Raw genomic sequence first — 22,235 nt, 5'->3', positions numbered from 1 at the left:
GAACATAAAGCGCCATGTACGATAATTGCTTCATAAATCCATTATTAACAGGAGGATACTTGGTCCCTAATATTAGGGCAAATACATCGATAGATTCCAGGGGATCCATCGCAGGTGACTTTCAATATAAAGCAGGAACACCGTGGACATGATTCCAGTACATGACAGAACACACACACACACACACACAGAGACAATCACAAACTCATGACACCAGTTTCATCAAGATATGATAATCACTTTATCAGCCTGCATTTTCTCACCAATTTACCATCCCAAATTAGGTTTGACAATTTGACACAACAGAATACGGCACACCAGTAATGGAACTACACCAAGTAACCAAACATCGTGACCGTACAGAGGAAACAATCCACTCCAGAGGACCTGAAAACTTGGGTTTAAATACATAATGAAGTTCAGTGCACAAATAGAAAGCAGGGCGCAGCTTGCACCATGCAAGCATACAGCTAATGTATTCAACTTGAATTATTTTGTGGAAACAAACGGGACGAGGCAGAAAGCGGGGGTTGGGGGGACATTGGTCTGTTGACGCGCTCTCACGACAAGCAAAGCATTTTTATTTGTTTGCTGCATTATTATGTGGAAATTGAATTACTTTGAAAGGCACGTTAAAATAAAAAAAAAAAGGGCAGAGAAATGAGAGCAGCAGGTTGGCCTTAAGGTTAGATTTCATCTCAACTGGAATTCACCTCCAAAGCTCATCCTGTTGAGAGGAGGGCGCTTTAGGGCTGAGCCATCTGCTCTAACTATCAAACATGGTAGCTATCAAAGGAAAAGCCAAATCCTCTGAATTTAAAGAAGAAACACACCTGAGATGTGAAAAGAATTAAAATAGACAGTTTAGGAAAAACTTTTGTGACACAAATTGTGTGTATCAGTTTATACTGCTTTAGTTTCAGCGGCTAAAGGTGACGCCACAAAAGATACAATTATGATTATTTTTTAAATCCAGTCTAATTATGATTTTGCTAAAGCATAGAAGTAACAATAACAATACATTTAGAGGTAATATATTGCTCAGTTCTAAGTACTTGTGGCAAAATCTTCTGGCCTTTTCTTGGTCTGTTGTAATGTGTAATATATTAAAAAACTTATTTAAAAAACAATCTTTGTCGTATAAAATAATTTGAGCATTTTTACTGATTATTAACCTATTTCTTAATTATTATTATTTTTTATTTCATTTTCCATGCTTTGCCCTTGACAAAAAATTGAAACAATTAAAACTTAATTCAATGTTAGTAACTGGAATGTTTTTCTTTTAATTAAGGAGGACCAGTTGTATCACAAAAATGGTACAAACACAAACAAAGAAAATATTTCTGCAGAAATACATACATAAATATATTTGCCGTTGGTCTCCCATCAGTAACATAAACAGTCAGAGTAAACAAAAGATTAAAAATATACATGTCCCTTACTATTTTAAAGGTTTGTTTTTTGGCAGAAAAGCTTAGTATGTCCAAGATTGTAAGAAAAGTGCATGAGTTATTTACCTAAATTATATTTTGGTTAGAAGCTACTGCTGATTTTAAAGCTGAGTGAATGATTACGATGCTAAAGAACCAAATGCCAATTTCTAAAAAACTAAAATTGAGTTTAAGTAACATTAGATCCCCTTTTCAAAATAAAAAAGTAAATATTAAATACATGTTTCCATATCTGTGTAAATTCTTTATTTTTAGTTTAGATCACCTTTCACCAGCAAACATGGCAACCCTACTCTGGAACCAAACCAAAGTCCCACACCGTCTATGATTGCACCAGTTTGATGCCTTGGCCAGTGTCCAGAACAGCTGGTGGAAACCAGGCCATTTTACACCTCCTGAAGCAGCGCAGACACGTGCTGCAGAGCCAGAACAGGTTTAGGCCACAGCACCAGTTGGACAAGTGCACCATGGGATATGTGGCCCTGGGAAAGTGGGTTTTCCAATGCTTGGCTACGTCGCTTCCTGTGGGAAGGTGGAGAGTGTAGTCGCTCCAGCGTTTGGACACGCCGTAGGCCGCAGTCACCGTCCGTCCCTTCTCAGACCACTGCAGGTCACTGTCTGGGTTGCAGTTAAACTCCACCCACTCTGATGTGAAGTCGCCCAACATTGGGCCGTCTCCAGCCTCCGGGTCGACCCTGCCGGCCGACAGCGCGGAGCCCTGAATGGCTACGTGAATACCATCCACCCTGCGCACCTCCTTCACCCACGGCTGAGAGTTCTCCGTGTCCAGGACCAGGATGAGTCGGGAACATTGATCAGGATCCTTCTCCTTCCACAACTCCAGCAGCTGGGCCAAGTGGAGGCTGTCTCCTCCTACAGGACAGACAGACGTAGAAGGACAGTCAACAAGTGGTAGAAGAAATGTTGAAAATGTGTAGGGTCTCCGATTACTACTAATAACAATAATATTAATTATAGTAATGCATTAGATTTTATATAGCGCTTTATCAAACACACTCAAAGCACTTCACAGAATTAAGGCATTCATTCAATTGACTTTTGAAACGGCTAAAGCAAACTGACTTTTGTTTTTCTTTCTCTATGACACGGAAATGCCTTGTTTTGGAAAAAAATCACACATTTAAACACTAATTTAATTTGAAAAACGGGTGATTTAAATGTCTACAAAGCGTGACAAAATTAAGAAAGCCTCCAGTTCCGCTGATAATCTTGTTCTAAATCTTGCGCTACGTGTATTGGCTAGAGTAGTGATCATGCTATCCTGTGATTAAATATAAAGGCAGAGCTTCGTCTGAAGTGTGCTTTTAATGTGTTGTGATGAACAAGTGGTTCAGATTTTTTATGACAGGCACTGGTACAAAGACAGGTTTAGCTGTTGGTGTATTAGTTGAACTGGTGATGAGTTTACCTGATGACACGTCATGGCAGAAGCATCTATAATCACACAGCTGCATTGGTTTTTATGCACAATAATGTTTCGGGACTATATCACACGTGGCTAACATCGCTCCTTGTAGTAAAGTAATCTTGCGCAATTTCATCGTAACACTCCTGTTTTTGTAAATTCTCTGAAGCATATGAAATATTAAATGAAAAACAGCAGTTAACTCTATTTGCCTAATCTAGTCCGTTTGGCACGATTTCGGGAATTTGGCTGGCCAGGAAAAACGATAAAATTGAAAGTATGAAGGGAAGCAGCCATGACGTGGAAACGAGTAAAACGGAAAATCAGAGCCCCTAAACTGTGGGTTTGAAATGAAGTCAAATAAAGTAAATTAAATTAAAGCAATATTAAACCTTTGTTCATTTTATATTATTTATTCGTTTTGTTTGTTTTGGTAAAAACAATTACAGTGTAACGTGAGAACATGTAAGGCAGCGCTAACCTAATCAAACGTAGATTTGTGAGCTTTAAAAGCAATCAACCAACAAAATTGAGTCTTTTCGAGGAGTTTCCATCAAACAGATATTACCGTAAGTAGCTAAATTAAAGGTCACAGCGACCAGAAACATAATCAAGAAACTCTTAAATTAGGTTTAAAGTGGGTCAGATTGAAGAAAAATGAATCATTTTGGCTATTTAGGAAGTTTGTTACAAAGTGAAAGCAAGAAGTCACAGTGACTTTATCTTCAAGTCCAAGTAAACACATTCAGGAATGTTTTCTGCATTACGTTGTAGGATTAGTGTCTTCACTGTTCTCTAGATCAGTGATTCTCAACCTCTTCAGCCAGCAACCCCCAAAATAAAAGTGCCAGAGACCGGGGACCCCTGTAGCTGAAGGTGGTTGAAAATAGACATGAACACTGAAAAACAGTCATGTGTAGGCAGGGCCATCTATAAGGAGGAATAAAGAGGAGAGATTTTTGGGGTCCATCCATAAAGTCAGCAAAATGATGGTCCATTGTTCTATGAATCTGTGATAACCATAATTATTTATGTGAATAATATCCACTGTTATCCAGGAAGTTTATCCTTATTTGTGCCATAATATATAGTCATCTTAAAGATGTAAATTATTGTTTTATTCAGAAATAAAATGGGTCAAAAGTGACCAAAAATGGTAGAAAAGGTGGTGAAATTGACTTTAAAAAAAACACAGAAATTGTTTAAAAGCTGCAAATTGGAATGGCCAAAAACTAAAAAGTGGTGGAAAAGGTAAAAGTTTTAATATTGGAACAATTAGTAGTAATAATGAGTTTAAACTGGAAAATAATGGGCATTACAAATTGTCAATGTGGTTAAATTGGTAAAAATAAGCATGAAATCAAAATAGGTTAAAAGTGACAATAATGGGTCAACATATGTGACATTAGGTTGGAAAACTGGAGGAAAGGGTTTATAAGTGCCCAAAATGTCTTAAAAGTGTAAAAGATGTGCAGAAAAGGTATTGAAATCTGATGTAGCAAACTGCAATAAAAGGAGCAAAAATATGGCAAAAAAGTGATGAAAAAAGGTTAAAATATGGCCAGTTTGGTGTAGTAACAGAAAAAGAATAAAAATAAGTAAAAATGTTCAAAAAAAGACCCCCTCCCAGTGTCTCGAGACCCCAAGGTTGAGAACCCCTGCTCTAGTTTTTTAGGAGCTTAGCATAAGACTGAAGTTGTGTGTGCGTGGGCCTCACCAGCCAGAGCCCAGGCTCCTGTGCCTTTCTGTGTGTGTCCGCTGTAATAAATCAGGTAGGTGTCGTGACGCGGCCCGTCGGCCGTGTGCAGGTCCAGGAAGTTGCGCAGCTTGGCCTGCAAGGCCTGCAGGGTCACGCCGCTGGTGGAGTAGTCGCAGCCGAACACCTGGATCATGTGGTGGGAGAAGAGGCGCTGCATGCTGTTCAGCATCCCAGTGGAGCGCAGGTTCACTTCCTGCACATGCTCAGGCGGTAAAAGTGTGGGCTGTCCACCATCGCTGGACATAAGGGAGACAGATAAGATGTCAGTCTTAGTTTTATCTCCTCAGAAAGGTGGACTTATGTTACGTTGGCTTGTCAGCAACAGGGCTGGATAAGAAGCACAACAGAGTGAGTGAGAGAATGATGGAATGACAGTCCGAGGAGGAGTAGCTGACTGCACCAGCGGAGTGAGAGGAAACAGACAGGAGAGGATAAGAGGAGATGTAGGATGGGAGTGGAGGATGTCTGCATGGTGGAGATGACATTAGCCTCAGGGATGAGATGGAAATCAAGAATGAAAGGAAAAGTAGGAGGAAAAAAAAGGGTGTGAGAACTGAGAATTGTGACAGGAACTAAGGGTGGGAAGCGAAGTGAGAGATAGCTGAGGACAAAGTGATTTCAGAGTGTGTGTGTGTGTGTGTGTGTGCATGTAGCACCCAGCTCTGCTTCATAGTAACAAGTGGGTGATAAATAACACTCAGTGAGTCAAGGCTGGGCTTTTATTCACAGCAGCCATTCACATTTCTTTATTTTTCTTGCTTTGTTACCAATGTGCTGCAGGTTATCTTTTCTGACACCTGACCCGCCTCATTATTCTCTCTGGCTGAACTATTATATTTGACCTCACTTTGGAAGTTTATTTATTAGAAGCCTAATGGCTTTGAAGGGTTCTCACCACACATTTTTCACAGCATAGGGGGATCGCATGGCACGCAAGCGAGCGCCACCAGCGCGGAAAATTTAGAAATGTATAACTCTGAGGGCCAAATTTAGTGAAGTAAAGCCAAAGTTAGCTTTTTTTAATCTTTGTTCCAGCTAAAAGTTATTTGTTGAATTGGTGAAGGGTCATGATGAATGTAGTTTGTTACTCATGCTTAGTATACATTAGGTCCTCCACTAATAAATACTCACACACACTGGATAGACAAGAAATAACATTTTATTGAAAAGACAAATTCCAAGATGCGCCTTACAAATTCAAATGATTATGTTCAAATTATGTTGGATCTGCAGTAATATTGAAACAAACGCGCACACAGTAGAGCTTTAATCAGGCCGAAAAAAGAAAACACGTCCCAAACCCGTCCGACCAGAATTTTTAAGCCCCAACACATTTGAACCAGACGCTATTCTCATCCGTGCACATGCATGTAGAATGATCCGCTTCATGTGCGCTACACGCTATGTCTGATTGAAGAACACCGTTTATATAAGCTTTTTCACACTCGCGATTAACTCGCCATGACTGACAGCAAGTCTGACAGAGATTTAGATTCTTTTTAAAAGTGGCATGGGTCCCCAAGGAAGAAATGCCGAGTTAGCTGCTAAAGCTAATGCTGCACACAAGCTGAAAATTCAGGATTTTCCTGGCTTTTCAAACTGTTTCACTTATAAATAATAGCTTATTAAAAATAATCATGAACCTGGTTAGTGAATGGTGTTCCTCGTAAATGTACCTTTTCAAAGTGAGATCCATACTGTCCTTTTCACACTCGGAAGGTTCGCTTGACAATAAATATGAATAATAATACATTTCATTTATGAGCGCTTTTCAAAAACTCAGACACTTTACAATTGTTAAAGCAACAGAAGCAGGGGAGGTCTGTCGCTTTGATAAAGAATTGAATTTTAGCGTCCTTAACATGTTACGGCCTTAAATCTTCCTAGTTCGGAGGCCCCGCCCACTGAGGTCAAACAAACACTGGCAAGAAAAGAAAGGAAATAGACCTTTTTCACACTTCCGCATTTTAAATCGGAAGTAGTGTGCAACAACTTCCTGAGCTATAGCTTTAGCGTTAGACAGTGACAAAAATGTTGTTCTATTCCTGGCAAGAAAACAGCCGTACCATTCTAACCACGCTTTTCAGACAGACCCAGACCAAAGGAGGCAGTGGATCTAAGCAGTTAGGAGGGATGAGGGTCCGGAATCTGTATTCTACACTACACCGGCACTTCACTCAGGATGATTTTGTCAGTGGATCCAGTCACCATCAGACACCTTAAAAGTGGAGCTGTTCCATCTCTCTTTCCCTGGAATAATTTTATTGCACCACCGTAGAGCGAGTCTGCCTTTGAAAGGGCTCATAAACGGTAGCTTGTCCTCTCACAACAAGCTAGCTATGCTAAAGCTATGGAGCTGCTACGGCACATCCACCCACAGGTAAATAAGACAAACACATATAACAATGTTAAAATATAATTTAAAGGTCTATAACATGCCTCTCTTTAAACATTCTGAATATTTTAGCAGACTAAATTAGGTTTCTTTATTACAATGTTTATACTTCATATGTTGTAGATAGCGGTTAGTTCACAAAGCTACTTCTTTTCTTATCTTGACAGCTGTGGATATATTCTTCATGGAAGAACTTATACCCCTTATCAACTTTATTTGTTAGGGTATTCGCCGCTGCAATTGCCTCCACATCAGCAAACAAAAAAGCTGGCAAGTTGAGCAACGCTGTTGAAAAAATAAGAGCCATTTTCCCTTAGACCTGCAATAACAGGAAGTTACTCGGCACCAGGAGGTGCTACTTCTGGTTGTCGTAAAAAAGGTCTATGATGAGCAAAACAAAGATAAACTTTTTGACAGTGTGGATTTAATGGTATAGTTTTGCAGCCTTCCTGTGTTAGCAACATTTTGCACATTTTGTCCCTGTTGGCCACCGTATAAAGGCGCTCATAGGAGACGTCTGCCCCTCTCTGCACTGCATAAAAAAAAAATCAACAAAACCCTTAAAAAAAAGCCTTAAAATTATTAAATGTTGAAACTTGTCTGTGTTTATTATTCCTTCCGACCAAAGTTTGCGTGAATTTGGTCTAACGCACGTCATATGTTCAAATCTGAACGCATATGAACGGTCGACAAATGAGGGCCATTATGGAGTGTGTATGAGACTCTGCACATACTGTATGGATGACACAATGAGCCATTTTAACTTAAAACCATCTCATCACATCTCTACAACATCTCCCCCTGTGACTTCCTTTCAACACAAGAAAAAAAAAAAAAGATAGTCATGTCCCTTTTCTCCACAGCTCTCTCCGAGCTCTGCCGTTCCTTTGCCACCACCACCACCACCCTCCCGCTTGTGTTCCCTTCCTGTTGTTTTGCCATTCCTGTTGTTCTCTGTGAGCCTCCTCCTTGTTCTCCCGTCCCTCTAATCTCCCCAAGGGGCTCTTGTCATTGTGAAAACATGATCTGCAGCCATCAAACAGCCTATTATACACTGCCGCATTCTCATCATGCTTCTCAGTCTTCCCTGTGGATCCGACACATGCAGGCGTGCATACAAAGCGGCGCTGGTTTCAATAGGACTTCATGCCACATCCAAAAAAGCCCCTGAGATTTAAGAAAGTGTAAAAGGCTGGGATTCCTCCCTAAGCTAAAGCTAAACACCTCAGTAATACGTTGAGTTTAAATCATCAACCAGGGTTGGGGTCAAAGACATTTCTAAATTACAATTACGTCTTCAGTTATCATGTTCAATAACAACTCAATTACAATTACGCTGAACAGCATTTTTTTCAATTTCATTTAAAACTACAATTATTTTTTTCCCTGAAAGTCAATTACAAATTATTCAAATATAATTAATCACAATTTCTGAGCCGTTAATAAATAAGCCCATTAAACATAAACTTCCTCTTGTGTTAGCTTTCTGTTAGCATCCCTTATGATAACGGGTCCTAAATCAGCTGTAAAATACACAAAAAAAATGTTATCTATCATCTAATGGTAAAATGTGGGAAAGTTTGATATGAAACATATTTTAATAATTGTTAACTAGATATGTGTAGAACTGTACATAGAACTGTGACATGGTTCCCCAGTTTTGCGTTACATTATAATTGACATTTTCTATAGAATTTTCATTTACAAAGTCAATTATCTGAACTCAATTACAATTTAACTATGAATAAAACAGCAACAGATTTTTAAAATTACAATTAGAATTAGAATTATGCCATAATTGTAATTAATTACCAATTACAATTATAATTGACCCCAACCCTGTCATTAACATCATGTAAGCTTAAAGATTCTCTTAAAGGATGAGTAGTAAGATAGCTTTTTTTCTTTTGTTCTGCTGGTTAGGAGTTTGGAACATGTCAGCATCTTTAAAACTAACTAGTCCATTTCCAATATGCTTGTTTGACTGGGACGACTCAGGGAGAAGCGTCATCATCATCATCATCATCAGCAGCAACAGCAGCCGTGTTAATGGCCAACTGCCCCAGCTGAACAACTTAGTATGCTGTAGAGGGAGCACAGCAATCATCCCTTAAGGGCCTGAATATTATCAGCATGTTTATGCATAGCTGTTGGCCTACTTACCCAGTTGGTTTTGTGTTACCAAGGTGAGATTTCCAAAGAGGGATTGTGTTTACTCACTCCTGCGAGGCCATGAAAAGTATTGGTATGGGACGACTTTGTTGCAGTAAATGGGTTGAGGCAGATAAACCAGTCAAAACAGATAAAGTGTATTATCTACAGATCACATCTTAATTAGACGAGATCATCAGCTATTATAATTTATTCCCCTTTAAAAATATTTTTAATGTACAATGGTCTCAACAGCTTCTCCATATAAACTTGGTAGTCCCACTGACAGGTCTATGTATTAGTATGTATTATAATGAGGAAGCACAGTTGAGCAGGTGAAATAATCTAGGTTTGTTTAAATTGTGGGTAAATGATCCTGAAACAATAGGGTCCTAAACCTAGACAGTACACAAACATGACATCACAACACATTTCTGGTGTTTTCATGGACTGAAAGTTGTGGCTAAAAGATGGTGGATGTTTATTTTGGGGTTCACACAGAAAGAATCTGGCTGAAACTGAATATCTTGCAGAATGAGGTGATATCACCTGGAAATACCCAAAACCAACCATGTTTGACGAAGAAACACAACAGATCACCTTAATAATGAACTAAAAACACTTCTTTGAATCTGTCTACGGGACGCCACATCCCACAATGCAATGTGTGGAACTATTCAGACAATGTCAATAAACACGAGTGTTTCCACTGGAGATCAAAGCAGACTTTTAAGCAACAATTTCAACCTTTTTACATGTTTTTTACAAACCAATGACCTTTGATTTATTGATCTATAAGACCAACACTATGACTTTATTTGATACAATGATGGTTTCCAGCAGCTTTAACAGCGTCATCACCAGGGTTGGAGTCAATTATAATTGTAATTGCGCAATTGATAATTAATTACAATTATGCCGTAACTATAAGTGTAATTTTTTTAATCTGTAGCCGTAGTAATTGTAAATAAAATGTAATTTTTAAAATCTCTTGCTGTCTTAATTGTAATTAAATTGTAACTGAGTTCAGATAATTGACTTTGTAATTGTAATTGCCATGAAAATTCTATAAAAATTGTCAAAACTGGTGGAGCATGTTACAGTTCTATGTACAGTTCTGCACATATGTAGTTAAGTTATTAAAATATGTTTCATATCAAGCTTTTCCACATTTTACCATTTAAAAAAAACACTAACACTATACTATACTTACACAAAAAAAGACTCAAACCAAAAATATTTAAATCTATATGTTCATTGATTAGGAAGCCTAACCAGGTAACCAATAAACAGAAAATAAATTAGATGATAGATATTAGTTTTTAGTGTATTTTACAGTTGATTTAGGACCCGTTACCATAAGAGATGCTAACAGAAAGCTAACACAAGAGGTAGGTTATGTTTCATGGGCTTATTTATTAAAGGCTCAGTAATTGTGATTAATTGTAAATTAATTTAGTAATAGAGAACATAATTGTAATCAACTTTCTAAATATAAAAAATAATTGTCATTTATTTGTAATTGGAAAACATGCTGGTCAATGTAATCATAATTGACTTGTAATTGTAACTAAAAAATGTAATTGACCCCAACCCTGACCTACATATTTGTTGATGACGGTGAACTTGAGTAATTGAGAACGTAATTGTAATTAACTTTCTAAATATAAAAAATAATTATAATTTAATTGTAAGTGGAACACATGCTGGTAACTGTAATCATAATTGACCATTGATAATTAAAAACGTAATTGTAATTGACCCCAACCCTGGTAATTACTAATAAAATCAAAAAGAGTTTGCTACTGGACGTGGTTGTGTTTATGGATGCATGTTTGTTTATATGTGGGTACCTGCAGTAACTGGTGGGGATGACCAGGGCGTAGCCGACGCAGGTCCCTCCCAGGCAGCCTCCCAGTTCGTGGAACAGTCCGTGAGCCAGAGACTCCAGAGGCAGCACCACCAGCAGAGCGCTGAGAAACAGGCCGTTGGACGGCTGGTAAAAAAGCCAAAAGACCCAAGTCACTTTCATTCACAACTGAAGTGTTTCATAGCAAAGTAATCAAACCCACCTAATTGGTTTTGACACTCGGCAAGACTGGAACACAATGCGGGACTGACAGTGCGCTATTATCTCAGGACAAAACATGACAGGGCTTAACTAAATGGAGACACAATGCTGAGGCAGACTGCAGACTCAACATACATTAGGAGTATCAATCCAAAACAGGATAATTACCGCAGTGCATGAAGCTGTCATTTGGAGCCTGTTGGAACATTATAATTTGATTGTCTGGGCACTCACTTGACGTTTCGTTATTCTTTATGTTCAATCATTGGTGTTTTGAACAGTGCTGGCAAAATACAGACTAATATCACTGCAACCAAAAAAAGGCAGAAAATACTTCTAATTACTGCTGAGCAGTGTTTTTCAACCTTGCCTGAAATGTCTAGTAATTACTGATTAAATATATATATATTGCTCATTTTCTCACCTCTCGCTCAGACAACAACAGGAGGCTTTGGGGGTCTAATTTTGTGTGGCCCCCAAAGAGACCAAACAAAACGATTCAAATAAACCCACAAAAATATAAAACACAAAAATAAAACAGACATTTAGAAAATGACAACAATACACTAAATGACTCAAAAAACAAAAAAATACACAAAAAGGACAACAAACATACACAAAATAATACAATACGAAAAGAAAGACAATACAAAAGAAATCTAAAATGTGAACAGATAACACACAAAATTAGCCAAAAGTTGCACAAGATGACTAAAAATACACAAAAATGACAGAGAAATGTATGAATGGACAAGAAAAAATACATTAAATAACTCAAAAAAACAGAAAAACACACAAAAGGACAACAAACATACACAAAATAAATCTAAAATGTGAACAGAAACACACAAAATTACCCAAATGTTGCACAATATGACTAAAAATACACAAAAATACAGAGAAATGTATGAATTGACCACAAAAATACACAAAATGATTTAAACAAACATAAAAAGACTACAAAAAAATATATAAAATGTAAACAGAAATAGACAAAATTAACCGAAAGTTGCACAAGATGACTGAAAATACACAAAAATAACAAATGTATGAATTGACAACAAAAATACACAAAATGCCTCAAATAAACTGATTAAAGATATATTACAAAAAAATAAAAAAAAATAAATTATTAAATTCTTAACATGGAATAATTTTTCAAAATAAAACATGACACACAATCTTATACACCTGTATTCTATACTTTCACATTCTCAAATATAAATGTAGTTCAAATAAAATACAGTATAAAATTGTATGAGCTACTCATCATCAAAAAAATATTCTAGGGAAAAAAAGTCTTTGGGGTTGCCATACATTTTTGATATTAAAATGGGTTAGGAACCACTCAGCCCTTGATTAAACACATTCTGCAAACGTCGTGATGCCTTCACAAAACGCAGTTTTCATAGTAGGTCAAAAAGCTGTTTGCATTCCTCAGTTTAAAGTAGCAGGAGAGTTACAAGTAACTCTTATGCAACTCCACCCAAAAACAAAAAAAAAAAACAAGATCTACAACCTGAGAGAAATATTTTAAAACAACAACTAAGATATGGCTGCACTTTATACTGTAAATATAGAAAGACATTAAACTAAAATTAATCTGGTTCCACATGAGAAGAGAGAGACCTCGGATTAAGGAACGAGAGTAAAAAAGTAGCTTTTTTGATTTTACTGAATTATCTGTTATGGCTAGGGCTGGGCAAAAAAATTTTATTTAATCGATTAATTTAATTTGTATATTAAAACGATTTATATTTTGCAAATTTGAGTGTAAAAAAAAAAATATATATATATATATATATATGTGTTTTTTTCGTACTTTTTGGCGTTCCGATTTGAGCCAGCCCCCTCTTTGTTTACATGTGTTTACCCTTTGAGTAGGCTATGTGTGCCACAGACATGTTTAATGTTTTATTCGCACTATGCTGAGAAGCAAAGGGAAGAGTTTATTATTATTTTTAATTGTAATGATATATGTTATAGAATATGTAGTTATCTGATTTCTTAATCAGATAATTTAAGCTACTGTGAAGTTGCTGTTGCACTTTTGCTTAAACCTGGGTTAAAGCTTGAAATAGCTGAATGACAGAATCATTTACTTTTTATTTTGGGATTGTTCTATGGATTTTAACTCTTGAGGACAATCACAGCAATAAAGTTGCACTTTTGACAAAATATCTGATGTCTACAGTTATTAAAAAAATAATCGAAAATGGAATTGAAACTCGATTTTTTCTTTAAAAAAAAAAAAAAAAAAAAACTTTTTTTTTTTTGGACAAAATCGCCCAGCCCTCATTATGGCTATAGCACAATAGAACCCAGAGAACAAAAATAACACAGGTAGGGCCTCTGATTTTCTATGACTGTGGAAAATGGATGGACAAAACTGAATTAACTTCGCGATTTTTAAATGTATTTCCTCTGTCTTTATCTAAAATCCAGCCTCAACCTAATACAGAAATGCCGAGCAAGCTTTTTATGGATCATTATCATGCATTTACACACAATTTTTTTTTACTGGAAAACAAGAGGATTGAATGACTAGAAAGTGTAACAAAACTGACCAATATGTCAAATTCCACCCATTCAAAATCTCTCACTAAGTGTTAAGGTTCAAGTAGTGATCGAAAATGAATGCAGAACTTCATCTGAAGTGTGTTTTTATCATTTATTATGATGAACAAGTGGCTCATATTACTATGACTGCATTCAAATCTGTAAAGGCTCTGGTAAAAAGACAGCTTTAGCAGTCGGTGTATTAGCTGAACTGGTGATGGTTTTACCTCGTGACACGTCACAGCAGAAGCGCCTCCAATCACACAGCTGCGTGCAATTTCTTGCAAAACCTTAGGGTCATTTGCAAGTTGGCAGTATATAAAGGTTTTACAAATCATGTTTTGGACTAATAATATGCATTTCCATTGTGTTTTACCCGTCAAACGAGTGGCTGAGGATCAAAAGTGTCGCTAACAGATAATCTAAAGCTCTTGAGATGCGATCACTTGAATTCAGTGTAATGCTCCCAGATTCTGAAAGGCCATCTTAAGCATATAAATGTGAAATTAATAACAGTAGTTGAATTATTAACCCTATTTAGCATTCTGGTACAGGTTTGGGAAAACGATGAACCAAGAACGAAACAGAAATGAAATGGCGTGGATGTAGGGCTGGGCGGTATGACCGAAAATGTATATCACGGCATTCTTCTAAATTTGAACAGTTTCACGGTATATGATGTTTTGTTTTTTTATCCATGCACAATCAGGTGTTCACAGCATTTTCTACTGGTTGAGAATCAGAATGGTTTATTTTGCCAAGTGCAGTTTAAAAAAAAAAAAAAAAAAAAAAAACAGCACATGGAATTTGACTTGGAAATCGGTGCGTGGAACAAAGAAACACTAAAACACAAGCCAGCAGCAGTAAAAATTATAATAGTGATAAATATAAGGATAAGAGATAAATAAAGGATAGAGGATAAAGAAATAAGAGAGATGAATTACTGCAGTAGATTGACTTAGGATGGTCTGTTTTACTGTCATGATGAGTGAATATTGTAGAATAATTCCACACTAGTAGTAATACAAGTTTACAACAGCAGCCCAATGGCTCTTAGCCCTGCTAGCTTAGCTTTACCATTAGCTTGATTTCTAGCTTTAAATGCTGCATACTCAGTGGTGTGGTGGTTTGTTATGGTGAATAAGGTAGTGTTTTGTTGGCAGCTCTACCAGGACTTATTTTCGCATTTTCATAGGGATTACAAGATGCGATTCTTTGCTTTCTTTTTTGGTGCATTACAACCGACATGCTAAGCTAACCATGCCTCCGTGTCTGTGAGTGTTGTTCTGTAGCAGAGGCATGCGCGCACAGGCACATGCAGCATCAGAGCTTTCAATTGTCTTTCTAATCCATTTACACGTATGATTTACACCACAACCTGCGCTACTGTTTACCTTCCTATTTAGAAATGCAACGTTGAAAAGGATCCGTAACGCGGCGTAGCGTAGCATCCCAAAGATGTACCAAAATACACCGGTACGGCAGTATATTCAAAATTCATATAACAAAAATATATTTTTAGGTATTTGATATGAACCGGTATACCGCCCAGCCCTACGTGGATATGACGCGGAAATGAATAAACCCTGAAACAGAATTGGGGAAAATTTGAAACGCAAAAAATGAATGGTTGGTTCGGTTGTTGTTGTTGTTTTTTTTAATATTTGCACCAAAATTCCGGCCAACAAAAACTTTAGGCCGAAAATGGCCCAAAAGTGCTTTTTTGGTTTCCAGCTTAACACTTTACTCACCAAAAAAAGCTGACCAAAACAAGATATGGGATCAGTGCGCGCGCTTGTCTGGAAACGGGCCAACTTTGTACGCGGCTGTATTTCAGTTACGTGTCACCCTCCGTCAAAACAAACCCCGACGCGGCAGCCTGACGCACGGTGGCGCATCTCTAGCATCTGGTTTCAGTCTGTCAGCGCACGTTTCTTAAATATCATCTGGAGTAAATCACAACTGTATTTGTCCACTTTATAAAAAGCATTACTTGAATGGGATTAAAACTAAACCAGCGCGCACAACAATTTATCCATGTCGCACTCAAAGCACACGGTGCACACAGAGCTTAGATAATAATAAAGCAAACAAGCTGATTTTCATCAAGACCTTCAATGCACTTTGCGTTTTAATGAGTTAATATATTTAATGTGACTCTCTTTCGGCAGCCCAGTCACTTATAGGCCTGTGCAATATTATTTAATGTATGAGTGGGGACAATTTATTTAATTTATTTTATATTGTGCATTGTAGTAATGTCAGCGCTAAATGAATATTTTTAAATTTGTAATTGACTTATTCTTTGATACATTAATATTCATTTATACAATTTTTAGTGAGGTTAGTGCACATTCAGAGGCATAAATGTTATGGGACTAATAATTAGCATAAAAATGTTTTTCGGTTTTCGGCCTTGGTTTTCTCATTTTCGGTTTAGACCAAAGATTTTCATTTCGGTGCATCCCTAATATTTACAGTAACATAATATTCTCCACAGATCTTACCTGCCAGGAAACAGCTCCCAGTATGGCAGTGGAAACCAGACTGAAGAACACCAGGCGTTCTGAGATTAGGCAGAAGTGGCGCATGCCTCTGGAAGCCATCACTTGGTGCAAACTCCTGCTACCAGTGCGCTGGGCTCGCCACGTCTTCTGACAGTCACTCAGCTTGTTGTGGAAGCCCCACAGCGTGATCAGCAAAATAACATGGCAGATGGACCAGAAAAGCCCAAACAGGCAGAAGCCGGGGATCACCAGATACCACAGCGTCAAGTGGCCGAGCTACCGAGGAAAACAGGAAATTATGAAGAAACAGGCTCTGATTTAGTATAGTTCACAATATACACTAGGGCTGGTCGATATGGACCAAAACTCTTATCTCAATATTTTTCCTGAAAATGGCGATATACGATATAAATCTCGATCATTTTAATTCAAATGAAGTCCGACCAGAAAGACAATTCAGGGTTAAATTTGCTGATGCAAAATGCCACACAGACACATTTATTAATAAACAGTTGATTTAGTTGATCAATTAGGGATGCCTTGATCTGGGATGTCAGGCTTCTATGCTAAACGTTCAATGTTAAATACTCACAGGTGGTAATGCTGGGAGATATCGATATTTAAATTTATATTTTTATAAGCACGATATCACACGGGACAATATCGATATAATTCATTTGCGTTAAAATAGCATTATATTAAGTTTCCATTGGCCGCAAATCTGAAAAATGCCACATAAGCACATTTATTAACAAACAGCTGCACAATAAAGGGACAGCACGTGTGAGTGAGTTCTGTAGTGTGGCTTGTTTAGGGGAGGGTCTGGGTTAGGACACACTCAGCAATCCATCTGTGCTTTTCATGTTCTGAGGAGTAGTGAACGCAGCGACTCTTGAAACCAGAATTTTAGTACAAAATAAGCCATAAAATATATATCTCAGAAATATGGAAAAATTGTAAAGAAAAACACAGTTTAACTGCACTCTATGAATATTATTAAATACTTGTATGATGTGATTTGTACTGTGTAAATAAATCAAAACAGTAAATAAAAAAGGAGATATATCTCGATACAGGCGATATTGTCATTTTCTATATCGCCAAAACAATATAGCTTCAATCTCGATATATTGCCCAGCCCTAGACCAGACTACTATAAGAGACAGCGCATATGAGAGACTTCTGTAGTGGATGTTTAAAAGAAGGCCTGGGTTAAGATGCACTCAAATCCATCAAACTGTGCTTTTCATGCTGTTCTGAGAAGTAGTGAAAGCAACGACTCCTAAAACGAGTATTTTAATACAAAATAGGTTGTTACGATTGGTCCGGACCTGGACTTCAAACAAACCCGACTATAGTTCCGGCACAAATGCCGGTAGTTCCGTCACTGCCGGACCCGTGTCCTTCTAGCTATAGTTCTGTCAGTTTTATTTTAGCCCTAACCCAGGAAATACCCTAAAATGTTTCTTTTTTTTGTTTATGTTTTTTTAAAGGTGGCATTTTTAACTCTAACCCTAACCCAGGTGGAATTTGCCGTGGTAAATATGTTTTAAAAAAAAAATGTCAGAAGTGAAATTCGTTCGGCACCACACCGGATTTGAACCCACACCAGCGAAAGGAAAAATCCTTAAATCTAGAGCATTAGCCCACTCGGCCATCCTGACACGGTGGAAACACAGGCACATCACGCTTATGTACAAAAGGTCCGGCAGTGACGGCACTGCGCATGCGCACTGAAAGTGCCGGAACTACAGTTAGGTTTGTCTGAGGTCCGAAACTATAGACAGTTCGTACAAAATAACCTGTACAAAAAAAATATCGTTATAGGCGATATTGTAATTTTCTATACAGCCAAAATAAAAAACTCGATATCTTGAATCTCGATAAATCGCCCTACGCTAATATACAGTTAAAAGATGCTGATTTGAGACTGTACCTTTAAGGCTGCCAGGACAAAGAAGCCCAGCTCGATTAAACTCAGAGGAAACAGCGAAAGCCTCCTCCATAGCTTCCTTAAAGACAGCACTGGCATCCAGCGCTCAGTGGGTCCCAAACCACTGAAGTACACATCCAACACAGGCTCACAGAGCAGCCGGCCCACGTAACAGCCCAGAGCATACCAGTTAGCCAGGAGGCCTAGGGCCTGGAAAAAAGCAAGAGATGTAACCAGTACGAAACTGGTAAAGTTTGGCAAAGCTAGTAGGGATTTCATTCTTAGGTCTACAATTAACGCTCCGAGGGCAACGACCAAGCATATTATAGCCACCGACTTCTCAAGCAGCATCGTTGTGCTGGCGATGGCAAATCCCAGCAGTTCCAGAAATTCTCCTGATTTCAACAAGGTGGGCTTAAAAACTACAGAGCGACAGATTCTCTCGGTGAAAGCCCACACAGCTTTCATGATCACGCTCGCGAGCAGCAGATAGTTGGCCACCACTTCCTTGACGTTTAAAGCCAAGGCGGGACTGTTGAGGAAGCACAGGAGGCCGAGCAGGAAACCAAACCACAGGTGAAACAGGCTCAAGCTGGCTTTCTCCATGGCAAAGTAGTAATGGAGGATACTGGCGATGCCCAGGACGAAGAGTCCAAGGATGAAGATGACCAGAATCATGGGTTCACTCGTCACCTCCCAGCGCACGTACATGCCAACACAAACCGCTACGAGGAGGGTGATGCTGGACAGGTATCCTAGGCACTGCACAGAGGTGAACACATCCACCTCCTTTGGCTTGCTCACTGTGAGCTCCTCTTCTTCTTCCTCTCGATCCATGGCTGAGTCCAAATCACTTTATCTCCGTGCTGTCCTTTGTGAATTCTCTCCAGTCACCTTCTCTCGATGTACGAATAGAGGACTGCCCCTCTTGATGGAGTCTTCTCAAATCAACCCCTGTGAACAATCCAAAAGACACCATTATTCATTGACATGTGTCTCTAGCTGTGTTTCCATTGCCCTTGGAAATGCACAAAATCTAAATAGCGCAATAAAAACTTGTAATGGAAACACTTGAATTTCGAAAAAACACTCAAACCAGCACACACAATAAATCACAGTAACAATAATAAACACTTCTATGCATCTGTCAACGGGACTCCACATCCCACAATGCAATGTGCAAAACTTTTACGAAAATGTCAATAAATGCAGTGGATATCAAAACAAATTTCAAATGGCAATTTACACCTTTTACAAAGATTTTTAATTTATTGATCTATGAAGCCTACACTAGGCAAGGCAAGGCAAATTTATTTGTATAGCGCATTTCATACTCAAGGCAACTCAATGTGCTTTACATGATAAAACATTCAATTGTTTAAAATCAATAAGAACATTTAAAATCATCAGTAAAATCAATTAATATCATCAGTAAAATCTAATAAAATCATCAGTAAAATCATCATGACATCAACAACATGACCAAAAATCTCTCCCTCAATCATATGCAGTAGAGAAAAAAAGTGCCTTTAACTTTGATTTAAAAATGTTCACTAGGCGATATCTAATATATATGTATTTTTTAAAATCAGCGTCACCGGGAGCTTTGTTTCATTCTCATCAATAAATCACGATCACAGACATCCAATCCATCAGAAACAATTTCAAACCTGTAAAACGCCAGATTCAGTGATAGAGAACAAACGCTGCATTTTTACTCTTTATCACAGTCATATGGAATTTAAGTCATGCAGGCTGCTACTTCAACACTGAATTTTATATTTTATTAATTCCTTACCTCTGCTCAAGCAGCAACAAAAATGTGTCTTTGAACAATTCACAGGCAATGCCAGGAACCAAACCATTTTTTTAATTTTTTTTTTTTAATATCAAGCTCAAGTAGCTCAAGAGCTCTGCCCAGAATCCACAGAGGAAAAGGAGGCGGGGTGTATAATCATCAACTACTCCATGAGTAAATCACTGAAAATTTTAGAAAGCATATTGCTTAGTAGGAATCTGACATGAGCATTAAAATATTAAAAGCATTGTGTGCTGATTTTAGGGAAAGTGTTTATTTGTTTGGTTGCCATACGGACAACCTCCGGTGCTATTGATACGTTTACCAAAGTACACGTACGTAGCATCTTAGTGTCAGGTTTAGGTTATAACCCTATATCACAACCATTTTCAGGGTTAGGTTTAGGGTAAAGTTTAGTCTTGGTCACGTGACCTAAACCGGCCAATGAGGGGCGCTGCGTACAAATAGAATGATGGCATATTGATACGGCAAGCGCACAAATAGCCAGTGCCTATTTTAAGGGAACTGAATCTTCTCGAAAATATTCTTAACCCCCCCCCCCCCCCCCCCAAATAATGTTGGTGTTGTTTTATTTATTTTACAAAAAAAGTGTAGACAAATTTAATAGAAAGTGACCAGACTGATTTTGAAAAAAATAATCATATAACCTCTCATTTTTCAATATTATTATTATTACATTATTAAAATCAGTTCCCCTTCTTCACAGTGTCTTTTCCACCTTGAAGCTTATTTTCATTTCAAGCGGGGCAAAATAAATAAATACAAAATTGTGGCTTGATTTATTTATCAAAGTTTCATTTTCTTATCACATGTTCATCCATTCGATGTCTTTTATAACTGCATCATATTATAAGTTAACGTCAAATCGAATCCTTAATAATTGTGTGTGTGGGTGTGTGTTTTCTTGGGGCTAAGCCTCCCCTGTCCTTAAAGCTAGTGACACCCCTGTTGGCCACCCTGTTCTATGTGTACATCAATTAATTTCATTTTGATTAAACAAAAAGCAGAAAGCAGAAACCATCAGTACTGAAATAATAGTTTGCAATACAGCTTCACGGCTCAATAGCCCAATACTGTGTAAAACTGTCCCGTGTTATGTTGTCAGAATTGTATTTGTTGACATAATATACATTACTATTTAACAATGGGGAACATTTGGTAAGTGATTACATCTTTAAATATAACACTTTTACAAACATGGAAAACACACAACTTCCATTATGAAATCACTAAAGTTCAAAGAGTTTGTGTAATACAATGTAATAAAATAAAGTTGATGAGAAAGAGGAAGACAATTATCATTATTAGCCTCAATACGGATAAACCAGAAAATCGCTTGTGACACAACATTGATAGTCAGCTAAAAAATGAATTAAAAAAAAAGAGCAACAAACCATGCAGATTAACTTGAGGTACAGCAGCTAATTAATGCTAATAAAAGCCAGCAGTGTAAAGCTAATAACGGGTAAATGTCAGTAGGCCTGTGGTCAGATTGTGACGATGTGGCACAAAACTAAAGCTGAGAAGTTTGCAGTTCCAACACATTCCGTTTACGGGAAGTCTTTCACATCACTTACAAATAACATGTTCATCAGTCAGAAGAGCATAAAACAAACAACATCTAAATTCCCCAACGAGCAACAAACAATAAACAGTACTTTAGCTTTAAAACCGTAAAAATCTTCCTTACATGTCTTTTGCTTTGGTACAGCCACTGCACTTCCGGACTCACTGCTACGGAAACTCGCGAGTGTCAAAACTCAACCGCAAAACTGTATTACGATCCAGATGAGAAAAGTGCCATAATAATATTTAAAAGTACATTCCGCGAACCTTAAACCGGCTCTTCAAACAGTTTAGTTAAGAAATAAAGTAGGACTAAATTATATTCTATCATATCCATCCGAAATGCAATGATCCAAATGTGTAAACATTTTTTTTAAACAATATATTTGAAACATTTCAGAGATCCCTATTCAGTGTTGCTTGAACCCAAAAATGGAGACATATTGGAAAAACTCATAGATACAAAGTTTACATCAATAAAATAATTAATTGTGTAATTTAAAACGGTTTTGTCCCTATTCTATTTATTTATTTATTTACTCACTTAAATATTTGCTTTGAGACAAATGGGTAAAAAAAAAAAAATCATTATTTA

The 22,235-nt window shown here is 37.6% G+C and overlaps 1 protein-coding gene across 2 annotated transcripts; it reads right to left on the bottom strand.

Moving 5' to 3' along the window:
• Positions 1-217: 217 nt before the first annotated feature.
• tmem168a (transmembrane protein 168a) lies at positions 218-21,813 on the bottom strand. Of its 2 annotated transcripts, none has more exons than XM_028450518.1 (6): positions 21,765-21,813; positions 18,259-19,209; positions 16,323-16,598; positions 11,039-11,181; positions 4,598-4,875; positions 218-2,327 (listed from the first exon to the last, which is right to left on the bottom strand). In XM_028450518.1, the coding sequence occupies exons 2-6, from the start codon at positions 19,090-19,092 to the stop codon at positions 1,777-1,779; spliced, it is 2,082 nt and encodes a 693-aa protein (XP_028306319.1). In that variant the 5' UTR covers positions 19,093-19,209; positions 21,765-21,813; the 3' UTR covers positions 218-1,776. The 2 variants fall into 2 exon arrangements, with proteins under 2 accessions (XP_028306319.1, XP_028306320.1); XM_028450519.1 differs by having other exon boundaries at positions 21,652-21,779.
• Positions 21,814-22,235: the final 422 nt, after the last annotated feature.

This window comes from Gouania willdenowi, chromosome 6 (assembly GCF_900634775.1).
Source record: "Gouania willdenowi chromosome 6, fGouWil2.1, whole genome shotgun sequence".
NCBI lineage: Eukaryota > Metazoa > Chordata > Actinopteri > Blenniiformes > Gobiesocidae > Gouania > Gouania willdenowi.
This window is presented reverse-complemented; position numbering and strand designations above follow the sequence as displayed.